Here is a 26,749-nt window from a genome sequence, read left to right on the forward strand (position 1 = left end):
GGATTCCGAGGTGCATACGACAAGAACTCTATAGTGTGGTAATCACATCGGACTGCAGCTATTCATTCAAAATGCGGTAAGTCACTCCCTTGTTTAACCGTTTAATGTAATCTAATTACATTTAGAGTAAGTTTCAATCACCACAGGCATGTTTTGCCATGACCATGCATGGCTCCGTTTTGTAATCATCGTGTGTCTTCTTTGAAATCAACACATGGGTCAGTTTTGCAACCAGAGCGGGTCCGTTTTACAAACAATGCTTGGATCAGTTTTACAACACATGGGTCAGTTTTGCAACCAGAGCGGGTCTGTTTTACAAACAATGCTTGGATCAGTTTTACAACATGTGGGTCACTTTTGCAGTCATGGTTGGTCTGTTTTATGATCATATTGCTGGCCGTCATAAGTGAAACATTCTTTAGTACGGCGTTAAACATCAGTCAACCATAAATAAATAACCTCCGGAGAATCTTGGGTATTCCCCGACATCTCCCCGGTATGTTTGTATCCTTGGGTATTTATCGTCGTACTTAACATCTTTTCAGTCATACGACGACTGGGAGATACTGAGTCTTTTTGTGGCAGGGCGAATCCATGCCGCCAAAGTGCTACTGCCAATGAATTATCATGCTGAAGACACCAGACATGACACCCTATACCCAGTCATGAGGTGCATGTGTGACTGGACACGGGTTTGATCCTAGCTATAGATCTCTCCACTTCGGCAACTGTCTGATTTCCTAACACCATAATATTGGCAGCCGTCGTACAAGTGAAATATTCTTGAGTTTGGCGTAAGCACCAATCAAGTAAAGCTAACTGGCTAACTGGCATGTCTTGTGATTGTATTATAGGTCCTCTACAAGCTGTCTACCATTTATCACCTTTATCCAGTTGGTAAGTTGTGGTAACCTAAATCTGCCGAAACAAAAAGATAAATACGAATTAATTCAACACAATATTCAAATTAATATGAGGTGGAAAACGGAACTTTTATCCGGATAATGGTCAATAGGACATAAGTTTAATATTCCTAGACCATAACTGCGTCACGGGGCCTCCGTGGCTCAGTTGGTTGTCGCGCTAGCATAGCGCAATGACAAAGGAGTTTCTCACCAATGTGGTCGCTGCGAGTTCAAGTCCAGCTCATGCTGGCTTTCCCTCCGTAAGTGGGAAGGTCTGGCAGCAACCTTCAGATGGTCGTGGGATTCCCCCGGGTTCCTCCCACCATAATGCTGGCTGCCGTCGTATAAGTGAAATATTCTTGAGTACGGCGTAAAACACCAATCAAATAAATAAATAAATAAGTCACTGCTTCTTCATGTTGGTGCGTTCTGGGAAATACCCGGATGTTAAGGTGTAATTTTTGCTTGTTATCTGATTTGTGAAACTTGTGCGCTTTCCCGGAGCTGCCTGAATTTTGATGTTGACATGTCATATGTTCGCCTTGCGACGAACAATCAACAGCGAAATTATGTTTTGGGGCTATTCGCCCTAGCAACGAGACATAGACAGTGGGCTTCAGAGCAAAACGTTAGTACCTATTTATTAATTTATTTCATTGCTGTTTCACGCCGTACCGTGCCCAATACTTAACAGATAAGGCCAGCATAATGATGGGAGGAAACTGGGCAGAGCCTTGGGAAACCCACGACCATCCGCAAGAGGCTGGGAGACCTTCTCGCGTAAGCCGGAGCTCGACATGGACAGATTTAAGACAGTTAAAACAGACTTAACACTGGATTGACAAGCCTCTTGATACGCTTTCATATTGTAATGTATTGCAATAAAAAGTTTACGTTGTAATTATTGTCTGTTGTAGGTTGCGTTGTCAGAGAACTACATTTTTGATCAGGTCAAACCACCGCCGGGGCAACCTATAATCGAACTGGCTCCTCCACGACGTGTAACCAATCAAACTGGTTGGGCCAGTTTTATCAGAGAGACCAGTGAGACTTTAGAGATCGATGGGACCGGTGGGAATAGTGAGACGTTAGAGATCAGTGAGACCGATGGAAACAGGGGGACCAGTGGGACTTCAGAGACCAATGGGACCAGCGGGACTTTAGAGACGCGTGGGAAGAGGGAAACCAGTATGACCATTAAGACTATTAGGGCCTTAAAAACCAGTAAGACCCTAGAGACCAGAGAGACCAGTGGGAGTATTAGAGGGATAACTTTGACCAGAGAGAAAAGACGAGCCAAAATTAACAGTAAAAGAAGGGGATTCAGTCGGAGAAAAGGGACCAGTAGAACAAGAGGAACCAGTCTGACCACTAGGAGAAAAGTAACCAACGTGAGAAAAGGGACCAGTAGGACAAGAGGAACCAGTCTGACCACTAGGAGAAAAGTAACCAGCGTGAGAAAAGCGACCAGTAGGACAAGTTGGACCGTTAGGAGAAAAGTAACCAACGTGAGAAAAGGGACCAGCAGGACAGGGGGAACCAGTCGGACCACTAGGAGAAAAGTAACCAACGTGAGAAAAGCGACCAGTAGAACCAGGTGGCCCACTAAGCATAGTAAGACGAATGGGGCCAGATTGCTCAATAGGCTACGGAAGATTTATGTGGTCACAAGGCCATATCCACGACCTACTCCCCAACTCTACGGACCCCCAAGCAATCACTACCCAACGGTACGTCCCCACCTGCCGATCCCTCATCCACCAATAACTCCACAGGTGCAACCACGACACTCTTGGGAAGGTGTTATAATGGAGGCTATAAACGAAGTCAATGAGGAAGACGGTGAGATGAAGCGGCGATTGGATTCAGGTGAGTGTTTGGTGGTGGAGAGAATGCCTTATCCGGTACCGTGAAAAAAAACGATATAATGAAAGACAAAAACAAGCTTGAAGACATTCATGCCTACTGCTCTAGGTTTGGACTGTTGATCAGATTTTAATTCCATAAAGTTTATGCTGGTAAGAACTTTCAACTTCCAGCTTAAACGTATACCGGGTAGATTCAATTTGATTCGTAGGCCTCGAATTGAAAAAAAAATCTGCACATCTAATTGACAGTTAGACCGGAGAAAAACAAAACAAGGCCGTCTTCATGTTTAAACCTGGCCAATCAAATGAGTTATCATACATTTTAAATGTGAAACTTGACTCTACAACGCAGGTGTTTGAGAAAACAAATGTTAAAACGTATGTTGTATTTTAACAGCGTTCACATTTTTATATAATGTCTAAAAGGTAATTCTTGACTCTTGTAGTATTCTTCTGCCTTAATCATTAACATCTCTTCATTTCTGGTCTCCTGTTGTACCAAAGTAGATATTCAGTGTTAGAGTTTACTACACCTCTATACAATGGGATGGCTCTCCCGGCCGTGTGGGGCTGTAAACGCCACAGCCTGTTGCTATAAGGGGTACCGCAGTGGGCTATTGCTACACTGGCGAAAAAACTGGGTTTGAAGATTTTTCCCTCTGTTCCCCCGCACGGCAACAACACCGAAGTACCATAGTCTATTTCTTTTAGCCAGTAGCCTTATATTCAGTTATCTGTAAAATCAGTCATATTCGAAACTAATATCCAGCATGTCACTGGTTTCGGAATAAGAATGACTTGAAACAATGACTTCCGGGTGTCGAGAAAACTTATGCAGTTTAACACTATAAATTAGAAAAAGTGTTCTTACTTTATTTTTTTAACAAGAATGTGGACTTCCAACATATGGATGTGTAGAGTTTGTGTTGTCGCTGACTAAAGGCAATTTTGGTAGCGAGTATGACTGGTTTTACAGACAGATGAGTATAGGCGACTGGTGAAGGGAAATGAACTATAACATCGGATCGTAGCCAAAATCCAAAGTTAAGAAAGTAGAATATTTCCTTCCTAAAAACGTTTGCTCTCAGGAATCTGTTTTACGAAGCAGTCGCATATTGTGCCTGGCGTATTTTCCATGGCGACATATATCGAAGTAAAAGTGACAAGGTGAAAAAAAATTCTGGAAGAGAAAAAAAAAGTACATGATAAAAAAAAAATGTTTTTTTATGCTTTTGTAAACTAACTTTTGTCGCTTGCAAATTATACTTTCTCAGTCCCAAAACTTTCTTTTACACGACGACGAAGGCTAACACGATTTAAAATATAACTTTCAATAATCTAGGATTATTATTAATAAAGTAAACTTTCAACGAGATAATGTGATAAGAGTGAAACTTATCACTGTCGTCCTCAGACATGCTAAGGCTTTTGGTTCTAACGTGTATACAGCTTGCCTGAGTTTCACCTTGGCTGGATCAAGTACATGTATTCGAATAGTGTCTCATATATAGCAGTTGCAGTGGAGATTGATTTATGTATTTATTTATTTGATTGGTGTTTTGCGTCGTACTCAAGAATATTTCACTTATACGATGGCGGCGAGCATTATGGTTGGAGGAAACCGGACAGAGCCCGGGGGAAACCCACGACCTTCCGCAGGTTGCTGACCTAGTCGATCCCATCAAGCAAAGCCGTACATGTACATGAAATTCACAAGCACTGCAGCGTGGTGGCTGAGAATAGTTGTATTTAAACAGAGTTGAATTGACATACACAGACCTGTACCCATTGTAACCCTTGTTCTTGATTCAAAATACAAGTTATTTATCTCACGATGAAACCCTAATCTAACTATGTAGTGACCAGTGAGTGATGCGCGTCAGTGGCTGCTATATTGGCTGCGTGATGGCTAACGACCTGTCACTTGCCAATTAAGTCGAGGCCCCAACTTGTAAAATCTGGGCTCCGATTTTTAAAGCCGGGGGTTGAAAAGAGATTTCTTTTCCCCAAAAAGTTTTTTTCACCACGTCATTTTTAATTCTTATCTTCCAAAAAACGTTTTTCTCATCTTTACGGCTTCGTAAATGAGACACGTCACGATGAAAACTGCCCTTAGGGGAGTGCGACAGCTTTGTAGGGGTGGGGGTCCAGGCTGTGTGAAAAAAAAAACACAAACTCACACACGCGCACACACACGCTACAGAGCTTCTAAATCACTTCTTCGTTTTACGAAAACAACGGCAGACAGTTATAAAGAACACCGGAAGGTTGCACCGCTTAACTGGGTCGAAGTCTTACTTAGGCGGTTATTTTCCCCTTAATTTAAAGCTTTCATTTCATATCACAGGTCTTGACAAATATGCTAATGATTTTACCGATCTTGATCCACTGCTGTTCTCGGAGAGTCCGGAAAATGCCGACGCATTTTCGCGGCAGAGCAGAGTCATCAACTGGATTTCACGAATTCTCAAGTAAGAGTTGACCAGTTTATTCATTAGTATGTAACGTAATGCTGGAGTATTTGACCATGGCCCCAGGGCATACTCAGCCAAGAAGAGATAAAAGTAAGGTCTTCAGAATGAATTAATGGAATTTCCGTTTCACTACTTTGTGGAACAAGGAAAACTTGTCAGAACTCAGATGATGTAGCATTAAGCCTATCAGAATTCTATTGATGTATTTTAAATCTTGATCACAATTATTACAATACTTTGCTACTTAAAGCAGTAATAATATGATACAAGACTATACCAACTGTGTCACCAAAGTATTCGTATAATTTGACAGCGTGTTGAAGGCTTTAACTGTAATCCGTTAAGCTTCATATTCACGGCAGCACATTGTCCCAAGAGCTCCTCAACAACACGCAGGGTTCCCTCAACAACACGCAGGGTTCCCTCAACAACAGGCAGGGTTCCCTCAGCAACACGATCGCTTTGAGTTCAAGTCCAGCTCATGTTGGTTTCTTCCTCGGTCATACATGGGAAGGTCTACCAGTAACATGTGGATGGGCGTGAGTTTCCTCTCACCATAATGCTGGCGGTCGTCGGATAAGGGAAATATTCTTGGGTACGGCGTAAAAATTTAATTAAATAAGTAAATAAATAAACCAAATCGAAAAAAGAGTGTACCCTGTTTAAAACAAGGTTGCGCCACAATATGGCTACTTTAATGCTTTAAGTTGTGTTAAGCGCTGGCCATAATCATTCATTCATTCATTTATTCAATCATTGTGACATGAAGATAGTTTGTTCACAGACAACGACATCCCAGCTATACACTGAGTGACGTGCTGCGACGAGCAGCCGCCCGTCAGCACGGTGTCGTTTGTCCATTCAGACCTCCACGGGACTGCTCCAAACAGAGGTACAGAACTGTTGACGGAAGCTGTAATAACTTGGGTAATCCGCTCTGGGGAGCGACCTTCACACCATTTGTAAGGACCCTGCCTGCTGTGTACGGTAAGAGACATTTACATTTCTCATCAACTTATTAATTTTCTACTAGTATCAGAGCGGAATGGTTTACACAACGTCTATCAGTCCGTCTACCTATCTCAAATCGGTTTAAGAAGTAGAAGTTAAAACTTATTCTTCTACTGAATTGAAAAACTTACAGTTGTTCGTCTTCCTCAAAACCAAGCCCACTTTTACCCTTTTTCCAGACTTTTCGAAAACGCTTCACCGTATTTGTACATAACTTCACCGTGATTAGTAACAGATCAAGATCAAGCTTCCAATCATACCATTAAGTTTCGACAAAGTTGTGACCGCTACTGTTCTGTTTTGAACTATAAGAGTTTTCCCCAAAGGTTTGTTGGGATGAAGTGAAGCCTTATACGTGGCTTTACCAACCACGTCACAGATGACATTCAAGTTTTGTGCTATTTTCCTTATTTTCAATGTAACTGTGGACATTTTATCCTGTTAAGAACCCAACTGGTTATTCTGAATTGAAACTTGGTACACGACCGAGTCCGAGTTCGAGTTTTAGGCCGTTTTGTCCAGTTTTAATAAACTTATGTCGGTCCTTGCTCTGTTCTCAACCTTGGCATAGCTATTGGCATAGAGGTTTTGATACTGGTAAGGGATACGTATTGCAAAAGCAATGAATGCAGATTGTTTGTTTGCTTAGTTATTTGTTTTGTGTATCACGTGACGAACCTTCTAGCAGAAGCTGAGTCAGACTTAAACACGTATTCTTAATATAGGACTGATTCATCTCAAGAAAGGTCGCTTCAAGGTCAAGGAGTGTTCCTTCACATTCAAAGCATTCCTCCGTCTATCATTAAACTATATTTAAATGTGCTCTTGTGTGCTTATTCGTATGTTTTAGAAGAACGAGATGGGCGTGACGATTACCCCGAAGTCACTCGGTCACCGGTGAGCCATTGCCCAACCCCCGTGTCGTCAGCACTCGGTTTCACGAGGGGGCGCCGATCGGCGACGACTCCGTGTACTCTATGCTTATTACCATATATGGACAGTTTCTGGCACATGACATCACCGACCGAGCTCCCACCAAAGGTAATAGTTGACCTTCTCATAAGCTCTAACCTCTCTTAGCACTGCTGTCGAATATAATCACACATACGAAGAACTCAGCAGTGCTGTCCAATGCTCTGGGTAAATTTGTTCCTATTTAAAGCTGCGAGTAAGCAGTTCTAAAAGTGTGTCGTTCGATCTATCATCTATCTCTTCAAATTAAAGACGGAACCGTATGGAAGACGACACAAACTCCTCTATGGGGAGGGATTTCGTCAGCTGTTGTGAATTCCTTTAAGGGTATCCCGATTTGTCCTTTGTCAGAAATTTTGCCTATCTGTTTTTGACTGCAACTTTGTCCTTTTTTCACACAGTACAATAATCAACTTATCAAAACAATGTTCACAGCGATTATGCAGACCATATCAAGGCTATACACTGATTAACTCCTCTCTAATTATATGGCATTATCTTGACAATAACATGGACAAGAACGTGCAGAAATTTCTAAATTTCAAACTTAATGACGAAGATTATGTTAGTTTATTTATTTATCTAATTGGTGTTTTAATCAAGGATATTTCATTTACACGGTGGAGGCCAGCATTGTGATGGGAGGAAACCGGGAAACATCCGCATATTGCTGGCAGACTTTCCCACATACGGCCGCAGAGCCGACCAATTGGGTCACCGAGGCCCGGTGAAGACTATGACAGAAAACAAGCCTTGATCTCGGTTAAATTTCTGTAACTGTTTAACGATATAAAATATAATAATTGAAACATACACAGGTGGAGAGACCTACACCACAAGTAATTAATATGTAGTACATATTCACTGACTGATAATGACTATGTTGAGCCCTTCATTGTTTATGCTGTGTTTTAGTGTGAACCAAGACATGGTCAAAAACAAATTTGCGCATCATGCCTGCTTGTCACTACCAGTACACCGCGTGTTGAAATTTGAGATATATCGTTCTAAAATAATACTACAGTTTGTCTGCACAGGTTAGATAATCTTTTGCAAATGCTGAGTGGTTGTTGAATGTATCAGCTGGGAATCGGCAAATCAGTCATGTAAGGGGAAGCACGATTTAGAGCGATATTTCTAGATTATCCAATAGGCCCTCAAAAGAGTCAACCTGAAAGTGATAAAGTGAGACGACCTTTGATAGAGCGAGAATCACGTGACTAGGCCGACCGTTTCGGTGGCTTAAACGTTTCGGTTAAAGCGTTCGCCTCGACGTCATGAGACCCGGGTTCAAACCGTCATCAGGGGCCGGTATGTAATGTGACTGAGTGGGATATCATGTCTGCTGTCTTCGTCATGATACTTCTGTGGCGGCAGGACTTTCACGGCAAATACTCGCCTGCAACAAGAAGACACAGAATATGCAAACTCATGTTATCACCCCTCGCCGCCATATGACTAAAAAAAGTACGATGTAAAAACTCAAGCATACATACATACCTCGGTCATATCTATGTTGTAACACCCGGAGGCCAGCCCATCAATTTGTTCCGCTTGTCATTTTCGGGTTCCATATTTGTTATACTTGACCCCGCACGTGCCAATCATGGCGTGCTAAAATAATGACAATATGTCATTGAGATCTTGTGGCCTGGTTTTCAGGCCATATCACATGACCATACTTGATTATAGATGGTGCAGACGCAGTCGTCCTTGACTCCAGAAGAAATGTCAAGATCTCTTCAATGGCGTCGATGCTTCTCGGCTAAGGCTGAATATAGGCTACATAGTTCATGGAGTTCGCAGAAGCTCTCTCTTGTAGGCTTATTGTATTTCAGGAGGGGATATTTCCGTTTGGTGGCAAAAAACTATACAACGTTTATCTTGGGCTTTCCAAATCAGTTAACAAAACGATCCAGGAAATAACCGATCAACACTATGTTTGTATTAAACTGACAGACGAAAAAACAAGGAACATAAGTGCCTGCGTTCATTTGGGGCCATTCTTGGCCGAACAAAATTCTGCCCAGCCTGATGTCAAAGTAATATCGGATGGTAGCACTCCGCTTATCAACGTATAAAAAGAAGAGCTTTTATACAATATCTACTCACGTCACGAGAGTAGATTTCCGGGTTTCTTGTTATCGGGTGTATCTGGCGTAGAGGGGCGTCAATATTCAGTTTATTCAGTGGTACACGGTCGATCTAACACGGCCTTGAGATTATCTCCTTCTTTATACATTATATGGGTAACACATATCAATATATCTGCTAGATAAGAGTTCATATGCCTGCGGCTGCCTGATTTCGCTACCATGCAAACGATGGCTGGCGCAGATGACACTGCGCTGAAGAGCGCAGGACCATGGGAGATAATCGCTGGAGAATGTGCAATGGCACCATGTGATCTATCAGTCAAACTGAGTGGTTTCTAAGTGGGATAAAATAAATCAAAGATAGGATATTATAGCATTTATAATGTATATCAGGGATAAAAAGGTCAATAAGTTGGAGAAAGTAAATTACTGCGCGTTGTGCAATTCGTTTGAACGAAGCAAACATACGTTTATTCCTTACCTTGTGTGTCTATCTATACGTGTGTAGTACCGTTCGCTGCACACTGTACAGTTAATGATATAAGTCGAAAAGTTTGTCAGCTACTTACCAAAAGTCGGCGGTGAAAAATGCTTGAGAGCATAGCGTAAAATATCAATGAAATATATAAATCAGCTGACGTGTGCTTGTGAAAAAGGCTAGTGAGGGATTTTCAGAAAAGTCATCAATTCGCACGTCCAGGGGGAAGAAAATACGAATCTTTATTTACTATGCAATTATTCACATACCAACTAATCCTAGACTGAGTGTTCCTAATCTCACAAATCCTATTCACTTTCTTTATTTTTCTTTGTCTAAAAAGAAAAGCACTTTGCGTGATAAGAAGCGAAATTGACTATAGGTGTGAGTGACAGCTCTTGACACATCCGTTTTTTTCCTGTTACATAGGAAAATCAAATCAATCGAAATAAATCAAAAAAATCTATACTCACACAAAAGTACGTTTCCAAAGAAAAAATAGCCCTCCTCCCCAAGATTCGAGCTCTTCCTGGAGGCGCTACCTGTTCTCCATACAGACTTGGTTAGTTCACTATACTAGGCAGACTATGGACGAAACACGGATTTTAACCTTGTCAAAATATGAAAAAAACTGATCGCGTTTATGTTTTAGATATGAAAACAAACGTTAACCAAAATGAATAAGTGACATTACGTAGACATACATACATGAACGTTTCAGCAAAATTCCTTGACGTACGATGTCCTTTATTACAAGTTGTCATCTTGTTTGCTGTACTATGTCCTTTATTACAAGTTGTCATCTTGTTTGCTGCACGATGTCCTTTATTGCAATTTGTCATCTTGTTTGCCGTACGATGTCCTTTATTGCAATTTGTCATCTTGTTTGCCGTACGATGTCCTTTATTACACTTTGTCATCTTGTTTGCCGTACGATATCCTTTATTACAATTTGTCATCTTGTTTCAGGCAGTGATCAAGCAGTTCTAAAATGCTGTCAGCAGAGTATTCCAACGTAAGTTTAAACACACATGATCTTTACTGTATGATAACGTGTTTAACGCTTTTCTGTTTCTAGATGCTGAGATCTGCTTCATCCTTGTCATCTTATCTGTCAGAAACAAAGATTTGTGATCTTGCATTTTATAACCTTCAACTGTCTTTTGGAGTGTGCTCTCGTCAATATACCAAAAACTGTGCCCTTCACTGCTGTGTTTACTTTAATCATGAAATAATCCTGGGAGCATTTCCTACCGATGTCAGACTTACCCTGGCTCATATAGTTAGTGCTGACATTGATCGATCATCACGCCCTTAACCAATGAGTTATCGTGTTTGACCGATGAGCTGTCGTGTTTGACCGATGAGTTACCGTCTTTGACCGATGAGTTATCGTCTTTGACCGATGGGTTATCGTGATTGACCGATGAGCTATCGTGTTTGACCGATGAGCTATCGTGTTTGACCGATGAGCTATCGTGGTTGATCGATGAGTATCGTCTTTGACGGATGGGTTACCGTCTTTGACCGATGGGTTATCGTGTTTGACCGATAAGTTACCGTCTTTGACCGATGAGTTATCGTGTTTGACCGATGGGTTATCGTGTTTGACCGATGAGCTATTGTGTTTGACCGATGAATTATGGTCTTTGACCAATGGGTTATCGTGTTTGACCGATGAATTACCGTCTTTGACCGATGAGTTATTGTCTTTGACCGATGGGTTATCGTGTTTGACCGATGAGTTATCGTCTTTGACCAATGAGTTATCGTCTTTGACCGATGGGTTATCGTCTTTGACCGATGGGTTATCATGTTTGACCGATGGGTTATCGTGTTGGACCGATGAGTTACCGTCTTTGACCGATGAGTTATCGTGTTTGACCGATGGGTTATCGTGTTTGACCGATGAGTTACCGTCTTTGACCGATGAGTTATCGTGTTTGACTGATGAGCTGTCGTGTTTGATCGATCAGTTATCGTGTTTGACCGATCAGTTATCGTCTTTGACCGATGGGCTATCGTGTTTGACCGATGAGTTACCGTCTTTGACCGATGAGCTATCGCGTTTGACAGATGAGCTATCGCGTTTGACCGATGAGCTATCGTGTTTGACCGATAAGCTATCGTGTTTGATCGATGGGCTACCGTCTTTGACCGATGGGTTATCGTGTTTGACCGATGGGTTCTCGTGTTTGACCGATGAGTTACCGTGTTTGACCGATGAGTTAGCGTGTTTGACCGATGGGTTATCGTGTTTGACCGATGAGTTATCATGTTTGACCGATGAGTTATCGCGTTTGATCGATGACCTATCGTGTTTGACCGATGACCTATCGTGTTTGACTGATGAGTTACCGTGTTTGACCGAAGAGCTATCGTGTTTGGCCGATCAGTTATCGTATTTGATGAGTTATCATGTTTGACCGATGAGTTATCGCCTTTGATCGATGACCTATCGTGTTTGACCGATGACCTATCGTGTTTGACTGATCAGTTATCGTGTTTGACCGATCAGTTATCGTCTTTGTCCAATAAGTTATCGTGTTTGACCGATGAGCTATCGTGTTTGATCGGTAACCCATCGTTGTGTTTGATCGATGAGTTATCGTCTTTGACCGTCTTTGACCGATGGGTTACCGTCTTTGACCGATGAGTTATCGTCTTTGACCGATGGGTTACTGTCTTTGACCGATGAGTTATCGTCTTTGACCGATGGGTTATCGTGTTTGACCGATGAGTTACCGTCTTTGACCGATGAGTTATCGTCTTTGACCGATGGGTTATCGCGTTTGACCGATGAGTTATCGTGTTTGACCGATGAGTTATCGTGTTTGATCGATGACCTATCGTGTTTGACCGATCAGTTACCGTGTTTGACCGAAGAGCTATCGTGTTTGGCTGATCAGTTATCGTATTTGAATCAAGCTTTAGGTGTTTCGTTCAAAGGTCAAAACTGTTGCCGCAAGAGTGAAGCTTCAGTCAAATGCGCCAGCAAAGCCGTTCAACGGTATATGCACTACAGAAGGCTTGTTTACTCTTCTTTTAACACAGCCCGATAGGGCCAATTCCAGACGTTCTTTTTCATCCACTAGTGACCGATTCAGATAAATCTATTCTGGAATTATTATTTTTTTATATTTTTTCCTGCCAGGCCTCACGGAAAGTGCGCAAACTTCCCTATTCCTGAACAAGACTTTTTCCGGACTTTCAACAGGGACTGTATGGAATTTCCTCGCTCTTTGGAAGTGACGGACTTACAGTGCTCGGATGGTAAGTCAAACATTCCTACTGCCTCCATAGATTTTATTTCGTGTAAAAATCCTATCAGTACCAGTCAAATGTCATAGAAGATATTATCGTTTATTTCTCTGTTTTTTTTAAAGTGTCTATTGCTTATAATACAATAAAATTCATTCAGTGAATGAATCCAGCAGCAAAGACAGTGTAATAGTGTAATAATCATAGTAATAGACAAAAGGTCACACGTAACGGGTGAAAATTCTGCCTGTTTTCCGCAGTTAAGGTTTCATTCTAACCGTCCAGATAAATGCTTACCTAGTAGCAATTTTACTCCCCCCCCCACCCACCACCAAAAATCATCATGTATGGCTATGAAAAGAAAAATAAGCAGATCACATTACAGTCATGTTTAACGGGCAGATTAATATTAATTTAATTATAATTAATTAATTATTATAATTAATTTATTAATTATAATATTGGGGTTTTTCATTTCTTTTTGGGCTTGGGGCAAAGCTTTTGACTTAAACCTGTACGTCGAATCAAACATTCGTATACCAGCCGCCAACCAAAATAGGTCAATACCCTAAAACGACGTTTAAGATAAACCAACAAAGGACTAGCAAAGTGTAAAACTATGAAATTATGCAAAACGGAAGCTGTCAACAGTTTTCAATGGGTTGACAAGTTGGGTCGGTGCAAATCTGTTTAAATCTCTTTAAGAATTATTTTGGTAATTATCTGACCGTGTTTCCTTGTAGCACATATGCTGATATGTTAATATGCTAATGCAGTCTCACTGAAATGCCATGCCGAAAACACCGGACACATTACTTGTAGCACATATGCTGATATGTTCAAATGCTAATGCAGTCTCACTGCCGCAAAACAGTACTGGTGGTATTTGATATAATGACACAGGCCAACCATTGCTGGAGTTATTCCCCTTCTTCTGATTGACGGAAAAGTCAAGTTCAATATTGTCTTTAGATCTTGCTTAAGGCATTTGGCTCGGCGCAGCCAATGAATGGTTATATGCTTTATTTGTACCGTGTACACCTGACGAATGTGTAAGTAACGGGTCTTATCCGACTTAACAGGATTCAGAATCAACACTGATTGGCTGAACGTGGACACAGGGTTTCATCGGTTAACCCATGAAGCCTTGGCCATGCTTGAATAGATCTACCATACCTAAAATTCAGCTTGGACGAGGCATATATAGCCTCAGAATCGGTGTCCGCTTAAGTTGGAAATACGATTCAAGACTAGCTCATTTGGGGGCCCTGGGATTTAAAATTTTGACCATTCCCTACGGGCGAATATTATCTTAAGAAAAATGTGTAATAATAAACAATGTGCAACGTGATGAATTAAAATTTGACTTTGTCTCTGGAGAATTGGTCTCTGTCCAATAAATGCTCAATATTATTGACTGTAGGGTCACGTGAGCAGCTCAATCAGGCCTCTTCCTTCATTGACGGAGGGGCAGTGTACGGAGCCACGAAAAACAAATCTGACAATCTCAGGCAATTCAAGGGAGGTAAGTCCATTCCGCTGTATTAGCGTAAGTATAGATGCATCAAGAGCACCTTGCATCTCTTCCAAAGGGATATTGTGACTTAAAGCTACTGACTGCTCTGTGTTAGTCAGAGACATGAAGCCTTCCACCATGTTTCCCTTGAATATTCGTCTACCCTATGACCGACGTCGTAGGATAAACCAAGCAAAAAATATGGATTTGTGGTCACAAGATGCGAAGCCTCGTGAAAAACCATCCGCAACGACAAATAAGAAAACATCTTCCCATTAGACGTGCTACCCCGTACGAAAGGTTACACATCCGCAATTCAGGCAATTGGGTCCAAAATTTTTCTCCGAACTGAAGAGTGAAGTAGCACTGAATGGGTAATACTGCCACACACAACCCATGCACATTTACTTCTCCTCTTCACTTCAATTCACAGTCTGGTACATTGTCCATTGCTTTGTTACTTACAGGGTTGTTGATGATGTCTGTTCCCCAGCAACTGCCCATAATACCTCACGGCAACACCCAGGCTACCATGCAGGGATATGCTTTCTATGCCACAGGTTAGTTTTTTTGACCTTATTATAGCACTAAGACAAGTAAAACTAAATGTTCAATATTTTTTTTATTATTATTATTTTTTGTTCATCATAGATTGTATCAAGTTTATAGATGGGGGAAACCGGAGTGCCCGGAGTAAACCACCAACCTTCGGCAGGTAATTAACAAACTTTCCTGTCGAAACAGCCGCAAAAGCCGAAACAGCGAGAGCTCGAATCGAACACACCGTCTTATCTTCAAGGGCTTAATGGTTGCGAGCCAGACAGGCGCCCCTTAACGCCCCCCCCCCCCTCCCCCCTCCGCACACACACACACTCTCCACCCAAACATCCGCCCATCCCGTCAAGTGTAACTATATGTCAAGTGGAACATTACATTAAGTGTCACTACGCCAAGTATAACTTTAATTCTGAAGCACACTTTACGCCAAGTGTAAAGTTATTAGTCCATATGCAAAGAATACGAATATCAACCCAAAAAATATATGCATCCACAAGCTTATGTTAAGCAGTGACGACCGTGTGATGATTAGCAAATGGTTTATTTGTTTGCCCTATTGTCAGATTGTCAGATAGGGTTTTATTCTAACCGTTCACGTATGTTTTTAAAAACTTAGCTACTCACTAGCACCATTGCTTAAAGGATGGGAGCATCTGTGACCGAAGTGGTTAGGACTCCAGCGCGGCGCATTGACCCTGGAGCCACTCACCAATGCGGTCGCTGTGAGTTTAAGTACAGCTCATGCTGGCTTCCTCTCCGGCCGCAAGTGGGAAGATCCTCAAGCAACCTGCGGATAGGTTTCCCTGGGGCCTGTTCGGTTTCCTCCCACCATAACGCCGGTCGCCGTCGTATGTAAGTAAAATATTCCTGCGGACTGCGCAGAACACCAGTCAAATAAACAAATAAATTTTAAGACTTAGTATATGATTTGGCCTAACATATAAAACTACAAAAAATATCAGCTTGAAAACACAGGTTTTTTAAGGTCTCAGCCGCCTCTTCAAGCCCAATTAGGCATAACAAAATGCAATATTGTACTGTATTTATTCACCATAAGTATAATTAGAAAACATGTTTACAGAATATAAAGCGTGGTGGGAATAAGGTAACAAAGGGCTTGATCTATCCCGGGGAAGTACACGTATGTAAGATGGCGCTGGTTGTAGGTGAATTATAAGTAAATAATAACAGAGTAAACGTTTTACATATTTAAGAAAAACAGAAAGGCGTGTAACGATCCAAAGAAATGCTGTGGTGCATGGCTATGAGACAGGTCAGGGGTATTTTATAGGGGTGATATATATATTTATGAGCGATTAATAAAGAAGACTGAAGGAAAGAGAATTTTACCTGTAAAATATTCAGAGGTCTGAAGAGAGGGCCTGTGTGCTTGGGTCGATTAGATAGGGTTATTGAACCCACTGCGCGTTTTTATAACAGACTCAAGGGCCTGAGATGGAGAGGATAGGTGTTACCCCATAAAACACAAGCATAGTTCAGAAAAGGGGGAATTAAGGAGTTATAAAGTATTAATAGAGTTGATTTGTTCATAAAGTGTTTAATGTGGTTAATTGTGCCAATGTTGCGAGATACTTTTTTGCATGTGTAACTGATATGGGATGTCCAGGAAAGTTTGCTCTTAAACATTATACCCAAAATTTAAATTCGGAAACTTAATCTATTACTGACCCATGCGTAGAAAGTTGAAGAATGTCTTAGGAGAAGAGGATACTAGTCCAATGACCATATATTTAGTTTTGTTAATGTTTAACGATAGCCTGTTTGAAGTCATCCAGTTATGAATCTTTTCGAGTTCAGCAGACGTGGTACTGACTGCTTCTTTTATATTTCTGTATAAGACACACACACCTGTGTCGTCGACGAATAATACATATTTCAGTACAGTGATGACGTTAATTATTCGTTGATATAGCAAAGAAATAAGATGGGCCCAAGGATGGATCCCTGTGGGACTCCATAGTCAGCTTGGGCAAAAGAGGAAACTATGGTTTCATATTGGAGACGCTGAGTTCGGCCAGCTAAATAACTTGACAGCCACAGGAGTGGTTTGGCATGAAAGCCATGATGTTTAAGTTTAGTCAGGAGTATCTTGTGATCCACGGTATCAAATGCTTTAGATTAGTTTTAAAAAGTAACAAGACTAGTTCTAGTTTCGTTCTTTTCTCAAGCAGATACAAGAAAATAGTGTAAAAGAGCATGCTGCATGCATGGTGGAACGATGGGCCCGGGAACCGTATTGATCAGACGATATGATATTTTGTTGAGATAATTTGTAATATTGTTTATGGCTGGGAGGACAGATATCGGTCGATAATTTTCGAGTAGGTTGGGTTCTCCTGACTTATGAATGGGTGTAATTTTAGCAATCTTTAATGAGCCCGGGACGTGACCACTTTCGAAAGACAAGTTAATGATGTGAGCTAACGGAGTAGAAATATACTCGGAAACTTAACGATTTTGGGGAATCAGTTGTCGAAGAAATGGTTGCATGTGAGACGGGAGAGAAATTGAACGTATTCGAGATTGGCTGGCTAAGGTATTGAGAAAGGTCGCATGTATCATGAGGTATTTTTGATTTAAGGTTAGATGCCATGGCAGAAAAATAATTGATTAAATGATCAGAGATATCAGTCAAGAGGATACTTGGAGTGATGTCAGAATCATGAAAGTTTAGGAAAATATCGTTGATCAAGGTTGCTGAGCTGGTTGTCACTCTGGTCGGTTTAGTTTAGCAAATTATTAATCAATTTCCACTGCTGTGCAATTTTACTTTTGGAAAGTTCAATAAACCTGACAGTTGGCATTTAACGAACTGTTGCTCATTAACCATTAGTATTGTTGTTTCTTTATCGAATTGTTGGAGATGCAGAATTTGATCTAAGCATAATTTCGCTTCGTACAAGACCATGGCGTTTCTAGTTGGAGACTGGTCTTATTTAGGGGGACGAAGTGAACCACAGGTCTGCTGGAAAATGCTCATGTTTAAGACTTGCACGCCACTCAAGCGGCCATACGAGAGGCATCGACTGCTTACCGTCTCCAGTAGGGGAGATTCGAGTTCAAACTCTTTTGTTGCTAAAGGTAAAAACAGCCCTACTGTTTCATGTGACTTGTGAAAAACGTAAGGCAACCTTTGTTGACATTAGTTTACCGAATCACTTGTCTCAACGTCTTTTCAGAGACCCAAATGACATCTGTTTCCTTGAAAACTTCTCAAGTTCACCAAAATGAGTTTCCTGGATTTCTCCATCGTTCATCTACTCTAAATAACTTTTTTGTGAAACTCTTTTCAAAGGCTATATAATATATATAACTAGTAAATTTTGATCAATCACAGTTACGATACCTAACATCTTCAACAGTTGAATGATACAGGAGGACTTTTTATATTTAGCGATTAAAAAAATTCGAACTTCAAAGGTCCCCTATCACCCGCGAAAAATGAGCTAGTCAAGTGTAGACTTTATGATCAATGCCACTATTTATTTATTTATTTGATTTGTGTTTTTACGCCGTACTCAAGAATATTTTACTCATACGACGGCGCCAAGCATTACGGTGGGAAGAAACCGGGCAGAACGGTGGAAAACCCACGACCATCCGCAGGGTGCTGCAGGACTTCCTCACGTACGGCCGGAGATGAAGCTAGCATTAATGCCACGACGCAGGTAGCACATCCCAAGTCCCAATAACCCTCGTAATAGCCTGCTGTTGACCAACACTTGACACGACATTGGTCAGATTTCGTGGAATCTTGATGTTAAAAGTTTCAATGTATGATTCCCCACCATAAGAGGGATCTGATGATACCAGCTTTACGGCACCTGCTCTCCACTGTAGTGCGTTCGCAATAGTGTCAACTAGCCTCCACTCCACTAAATTAAGATATGCCCTTAACTCATAGCCAGTCCTACAAAATGACCTTTAGCAAATGGCTGAAAAATGCAAAAAAGAAAAGCAACAAAAATTACTGAATTTAGTGCCAACTATAGCGAGAACTACATTCGGATCAGGAAATGATAATAGTGGTCTGTATTCATATATATCTATTCACACGGGACCCCGGTTGCCCTTTGAATATTACGTTATGTATAGAACGCTAAGTTAAAGACCTGGCCCTCGAAGTTCAAGCGTAGTGCTTTTGTCTATCAGTTCCCAATCTTATTATACTGCAGGGACAACCGGGTAAATGAGTTTATATGACTGATAGCCATGGAGACGGTATGGGTTCGAGAACATTAACCAGATTGCAAGGATCTGGCGAGGAGGCATCGTGACTGGATGACGAAAGGCTTTTTCAGAGAGACTAGGAGAATCATCATCGCCATGATACAGCACATCACATTCGCCGAGTATTTGCCAGCCATCCTTGGTCCTGACCTCATCCAAAAGTACGAACTGGGTCATCTTAATGACGGACACTACACGGGCTACGATGCCACCCACAACCCGAGTCTTGCCAACTCATTCGCCACGGTAGCCATGAGATTCGGTCACAGTATGCTAAGAACGACATACAGGCTGTTGAACCTACAAAACAAAGACAATGGCAACACGCCTATCGACCTAAAAGACACGTTTTTCAGGCCGCAGACGTTCCTTCTTCACGAAGATCCGCTAATGCGCGGCATGGCCACCCATCCCAGCAAAAAATGTGATCGTGTCCTGTCCAGCAAGCGTGATAAACAATCTGTACGAGACTGACGAAGGCACTGGTGTCGGACTTGGCGGCCAACAACGTACAGAGAGAGCGGGATCACGGACTGCCGTCGTATGAAGAGTGGAGAAGATATTTTGGATTATCTGTGCCCAGCAAGTTTGACACGTCTCCCCAAGGGTTTAATAGCCACACCCCAGACACGGTGAAGGGATTGAGCGAATTGTACAAGTAAGGCAATATATTAGTGTGTGGTAACAAAGGGGTTCGATTTCGTACTCTTTTGTCACAAAGTTAAAAGATTAGGCAACTACATGTATGGAGCTTCGACATTGCCCATTATTGTTTCATATTGATACGGCGGTTTATTTGCTACTGTATAGTTAGTAGGAATCTCAAAATTGACATCGTTTGGATACAAAATTCCCAGGTGAAAATAGCAAGCGAACCTTGCGGAAAGTCAGCTACGACCTCACCGCTGAGTTATCTGCCGGCCGGCTGGAGGCCGACCAGGGCAGTAAGTTCTTTTTTAACTGTATTTAAAGTCGGTGCTGTGTTTTTCAGAAGCCCTTCGACCTTTGTAATTAGGTCCATTTGTTATATCTGGACGCTAATTCTTTAAGCACACACGGAAGGATCTACAGCTTGGTAAAGATGAACACAGGTAGCTAATTTACGAAGCATTGACCAAATGCCTCCGATGTAACGCAATATACACAGGCGTCACCATGCCACATGTGCACGACGTAGGGTAACGATATTAACTGTTTCAGGTTTATAGAATGTTAAATATTACCGTGTTCTTTCGGAAATTTCAGGTACCGAAACAGAAGGCGCAAAATGACCGATAGCGTATATAGCGACAGCTTTTTAAAGAAATTATAGACATTTTACTAAGCAGAGGCGCAAAATGACTAACCGAATTCATGAATAATAGTTTTATAACTTTTAGATCTTCTTGGTAAAGCATCGATATCTGGTTCTGTAAATAATGGTTGCCATGGATTTCTTTACAGCTATATGGTGTCAGAAATCCCTGATCAACTAGAGATATAAACAACTGCGTATTTGCAGGGATGCGAGGGACGTGGACCTCTTTACGGCTGGGGTGTCAGAAGTTCCGGTACATCAGGGGGCAGTGGGACCCACATTCGGTAACATTCTGGCGAAACAGTTCAATGCGTTAAAGAAGGGTGACAGATACTGGTATGAAACTAGCGAACAACCACAAGCATTTACTTTAGGTGAGTGAAACAAAATATGCTTCGCCTTACATGTAGTTCGACAACTATCATGACAACTATTGGTTCGTTGCATATATATCCCTTCCCAAATGTGAGGTATCTCTAAACTCCAACAGCACGTCGGTCAAGGTTCCAAGTGGACGGCCGTAAGTGTATTCATTTCAAATCAGTCTGAAACACTATTATCAATTCCTGTTTAGTTCAGTATCTTCATCAGTTTTGTGCCGTGAACACCTTCCAGTCATTTCAGTCTTATTTCCAAAGTAATTCTCTATTTACCGCAATACTCCTTCCGTAATGTAGATGTTTCTGAGCGTAAGTCACCTTACCTATGTTAGTCTGGAGACCTGGAATCCAACCCGGGTCTAATTATATCAAAGACATTGAACATGGTACGTGTTGCTACCTCGCCGGGTTAGAGAAAGGAAACAGGACTGGTTGGCCCAGTGTCAGTATAATGTGAATGGGTGGGGTGTCATGTCTGGTGTCTTCGACATGATACTTCACTAGCGGCATGGGCTCATCTACACGCAATTAATGACACTATGTCCTCATATGACTGAAAAATTGTTAAATACGACGTACAGCCCCAAGCATACATACATATATGTTCGCATTACATCGCTGTCAGCACTATTACCAATATCAGAATGTGTACAGGAATTTTGAACAGCGCTAAGGTCAATGGGGTCACGGTGATGAGGCAGAAATTGACGTCAGAAACAAATAACTCAGTCTAAACCTTTGTTTCTGTTAATACTCGACACACATGCATTCTCTTTCTCACCGAAAGTAAGTACAATGTCATTGATATTGTACCCAATACAATATCATTGATGAAAACATGAATACGTGCTTCGCACAGGCTCCATTTGTCAAGTTTGTCTACTTTGTAGTCGCGGTGATGTAAAGCGAGCGCTATTCAGCCGCGTATGCACTGGTATGAGAATCTGGCAAAGTAGTAGTGGCGTACAAGACTGTACTGGCGTACTGGCGTTACAAGATTTCTTTCGGGAAGAAGCTATAGAGCGGCAAAATATCATCGAACAAAGATCTGGCGTTTCCACATGATTGCTTTTTTTATTAAGACTAACTTTAACATTTGATGCCAATACTAAACAAAACCATATCTTTTTCTTTGTAGCACAGCTCCGTGAGATCAAGAAAGTGACGATTGCTCATCTGTTGTGTAAGACATATAATTTCAAGAGAATACAAAAACGAGCATTTTTCAATCCAGATGAGAATACGTAAGTATACATTTCACATTCAAATGTGGATGTGCATATAGGGGGTTACATGAGTGTGGTGTAAAATGACCGGTATCCAGTATGGCAAACATTAGTTTTTGATTGTTGCTTCACAGCGAAGGGCTGATACGCGCGGTAAACAAAACCTGGACACATGGCCATTTAACAATATGCGACAATATTACAGAGTTTAGCCAACAGTCAATGGTGATGATTTTTTTTTCTTTCCTCTTTTTAATCTGTATTTTTTACGCCACGAAACTTTGCTTAAACTCATGCAATGTATCAGGTGTCACAAATATAAAAGACTGCAGCATTAAGGATAAAGACAGCGTGGCGAAACGCTGAAAATTTGCGATTGTTTGTCCCGCAGCAAAGAAAGCCCGATAATGCGCACCAAAAACACTCCAAAAAATAATCCGTTAATTTTAACAGAAAGTGTGTAACACTGAGTTGATGCCAGATTATACTGCTATTGTAGCAGCTTCAGTATTCTGGTTGATATAACACATATATTCTATTAATTCAACATATAGAGTCGATTAGACTAACAGGAGGTCAAGTTGAATATGACAGAATTTTGTGTGATAATAACAGAATACATCCTAGTATCACTCAGACAACAGACTTTCTGTTACAATTAACAGATTCTTTTTTTTTTTGGGTGTATCTTTACTTATTGGTGAATGTTGCTATGCTGGAGAAGTTTGGCAAAAACAATCCATTTTTAGCAATCAGATCAAATTTACTATAATTGCCCAAAAAGGCTCAAAATATTGCGCTTCAGAAAATGTCAGACTCATACCTGTATTATTTACAGAGTTAAAATGACACCAAAGCTTGAAAAGTTGTAAAGCGATCCGCATTTTAAATTTTAGGAATTTTATTACGGATTTTGGACGGTAACACTTTCACGGGCGAGGAATTCAGAAATATTACCAAAAGTTTGCGTTGATTTGTGCTGATCCATTTCTTGCCAAAAATCTCCAACCGTTATAATTTGTTGATTTAGAGACAATTTTTTCAATTTGCTCACAAACATCAGACAAAATAATTTTTAGCAGGAGTAACCCCTCTATCTCTCCCACAGTTTTGTGGCTTTGCGCATTTGCATATTTTACTGTTGGTATTGTTTCTTTAAGCCTGTGGTGAGGCATTGTATTATTATATTATGTATAAAATTGATTGCAATGATGTTCATGTCCACGGACGTTGGCTGTTAATAGTTACTCATCGGCATAGCGGTACTTTAATTCTTGTTTTACAAGCTAAAATCTTCTCAAAATTTGTCAAAGAATTGCCCTAATTATTGGAGGAAATGCGTTTTGGAAGACACAAAGCCAAATACTGAAGTATTATTTTTGAGGATGTTTCGTTGTAGTTTTGTTCTTTCTGATATTTTTCAGAAACAATCTGGTGCCGTGTTCATCAATACCATCATTAAACCTGAACGTCTTTTAGGCGTTACAACAACAACGCCATTAAGTAGCGGATGTGACGGAGCGCGGATGCCAGTTGACGTCTTGGGGAGTTTTGAGGACCTACAATTTCACTTTTAACTCAGTGCTCAGCTGTTGTTTTTATGTGTGTGTGTATGTGTGTGTGTGTGTGTTTTTTGGGGGGGGGGAGGGGGGGACTGAAATAAAAAAGTGTGATTCATGTTTTAAGATAACATTTTTCAGTGGGGCCAAAATCGAAATTTTTCCTTTTTCTAATTAAATTTTACTAAAATTTAAATATTTTCTTTTTCTTGATTATTTAAAAAAGCTCTTAAATCGTATTGTAAAGTGATTCTAGTCAGAAATGAGGAATCGACCGCAAAACGCTTGGCAAACAACGAACCAACGGATTTTTTTGGTAGTGCGGTGAGTCATTTAGGCTTGCTCGTAGGTGTTAAGTGACGGATCTACAATTCCTTCACCTCTCTCATCCCTGCGGAAAAAAGGGGATGGGACCCCGAGCAACTCTGCGGGAAATCGTCCCCCCAATGGTTCCATTTTTTCATACTGAAATCCAGGAAAAATTAGCTTGAATCTAAAGTACCGTACAATTACTGTACAAAATGTTCTTCAGAATTGTGGTTGTTCGTATATTTCTTTTTAGTAGAACAGCAAAATTATTATCATAAACAGATTTTGTCAGTTTATAGCTTTCTCCTGGGGGGAATTCCCATCATAATAAAAATATTATTTGTGCACATATATGATACTGACATTAGAGTGTTGCACACTGTTTCCATGTATCATGTTGATTCAAATAGTTTTATCAGTTGAAAAAAAGGAATTATTTGCTCAATAAATGGACCCATGAATTAACCATTGCAATTCATTACTTTAAACGTTCAGAGGTAACATGGCCGTCCGACAAGCCAGCTCACACAAGAGACAAGGAGTTCCATTCTATTTCTATTTTAGCGCTGAACGTTGAGTTGCGGAGAAAATGATTAAACCACTCAAGAAACTCTTCCATTTTTTGTTTATGTTTTGTGAAGTTTCATAACATAATATCCTCACGATATGGCTGAAATATTGCCTATATGGCGTTAGGCAATAATCATTCATTCATTCCAAATATATCATTTATTTACTGGATTGGATTTTTCACGCGCACTCAAAAAAATCACCTGTTAAATTTAACAGAAAGTCTATTGTTCGAGTGATGCTAGAATGTATTCTGTACAAAATGTTTCTTTAGAACAGATTAAGCTGTTAAATACAACACATATTCCATTAATTCTACACCTAGATTTTATATGTTAGACTAACAGAATATTATGTTAAATATGACAGAACATTACATTATAAAAACAGAATACATTCTAGCTCCACTCAGAAAACAGACTTTCTGTTAAAATTAACAGCTTAGTTTTTTAAGTGCCGTTCTCAAGAATAATGGCTTTGCATGTAACATAACTCGTCTGCGTTATTCCGCAGAAGATCGGTCGCTGTGGGCATGTTGGCAGCTCTCTCGCTCACAACGCTACAGTAATAAAACAATATTCTCTCTGGGATGACGTTTGCTTAATGTGACTAAAATAGGCTAAGTGTCAGGTTTGGTGTCCACTTAAAAATCCTCTTCTTGTGCTTCTATGTAAACAACTCATCAAAATTTCAAATGTAAATGTCATATCAAACATTTGAACAGCGTCGTGACATGCGGGATCTCAGCTGTTAATTTCACAAAGCCTGTTTTGACTTTAGCCAAACTCTGAAATTTGATCAAAGCACTTATTTTTGGACTCTGGGGGTCAGTTGTTCAAAAGTGTACTATTAGTTAAGTTCGGTATTATTTTTTGCCTGGAATTAACTTTGTGTTCGACAAAGACTCGTATTAAGACTAAAGCTTTGCTTAACTTTTAATCCACTTTGAACAACAAGATTGGGAACTTCTAGCAAGTGCTGAGGAAAAATAAATTTGTCAGCAATTGATTTATTTCATTCATTCGATTGAGGGCGTTTAACACACTGCGACGGCGGTTAGCGTTAAGGTGGAAGGAAACCGGACAAAAAGACTTACGACCCTATGCAGGTTGTTGACAGAATTTCTCCCGTACAACAGCCTGGGGCATTCCGCGAACGCTTTTTGAGGGATTGTACCTCTATGATATGGAGAAGTCAAAGACTTGTTTGTTTTTGTCGGATGCTTATAAAGTCGTTTTCAATCTTAAATCGACTATGTCACGATGGTGTCTTTTCGTTGACGTCATACTCCTCACATCGCATGCGCTGCTGTCCACGTTCGTTTTGCACCACTGCCACCACCTGCAAATTTTGTACAGAAATCTTGAACAACGGCGGCGGTGATGAGGCAGAAAGTGATGTCAGAAAACACAAACATTCTGTGACACACAACATGATTCTAACCATCACCTGAAACAATTTTATATAAATTTAAGCTGGGTATACAGGTCCACACAGAGACATCAGTGGTGTGGCTTAGCGTACGTAGGTCATACAAGCTCCTAAGCACATAAAAACACCTCTGTTAAAATCTAACACAACTTGTATTGTTTCATTCAACACGGAAATGTGTTACCCCAACAAAAACATGTGTTACCCCTAAGACAAACATGTGTTACCCCAACACAAACACGTCCTAAGTAAATGTGAAGTACGCACGTTTGCGATGCAAAATAATGAAACACGGACAAGACCTTGTGTTAATTCAACACAAGATGCAGTTGTTTAAATATGACACACAACTTTTGTTGGAAAGAACACAAGTTTGTGTTCATACAACATAAGAGTTTTTGTATGAGGTCAAACTTGTCTAGTAGTGGCAATGATGTATAACAGAGCGGCTCATGTGCTGTGAGGAGTATGCGTAGAAGTATCGAGGTTGCAAAGCCATGGACTCATTTTTAAGGTTATCGAATAAATAAGTCTTCATTCAACAAGTTGGTCTACAAGTATTGTTTATTTTTTTGAGAAAATAATAC

General features: G+C 40.7%; 1 protein-coding gene across 1 annotated transcript; it reads left to right on the forward strand.

The window, feature by feature from the left end:
* The first annotated feature begins 1,096 nt into the window (after positions 1 to 1,096).
* On the forward strand, positions 1,097 to 23,772 carry LOC135478175 (chorion peroxidase-like). Its single transcript, XM_064758445.1, is given in 14 exon segments — positions 1,097 to 1,165; positions 1,823 to 2,774; positions 5,121 to 5,244; positions 6,032 to 6,234; positions 7,109 to 7,181; positions 12,959 to 13,077; positions 14,489 to 14,590; positions 15,049 to 15,141; positions 19,407 to 19,658; positions 19,834 to 19,880; positions 19,882 to 20,048; positions 20,892 to 21,061; positions 22,206 to 22,311; positions 23,718 to 23,772. Coding segments are annotated over 14 exon segments (2,532 nt in total).
* Positions 23,773 to 26,749: the final 2,977 nt, after the last annotated feature.

Source organism: Liolophura sinensis, chromosome 11 (assembly GCF_032854445.1).
Source record: "Liolophura sinensis isolate JHLJ2023 chromosome 11, CUHK_Ljap_v2, whole genome shotgun sequence".
Lineage (NCBI taxonomy): Eukaryota > Metazoa > Mollusca > Polyplacophora > Chitonida > Chitonidae > Liolophura > Liolophura sinensis.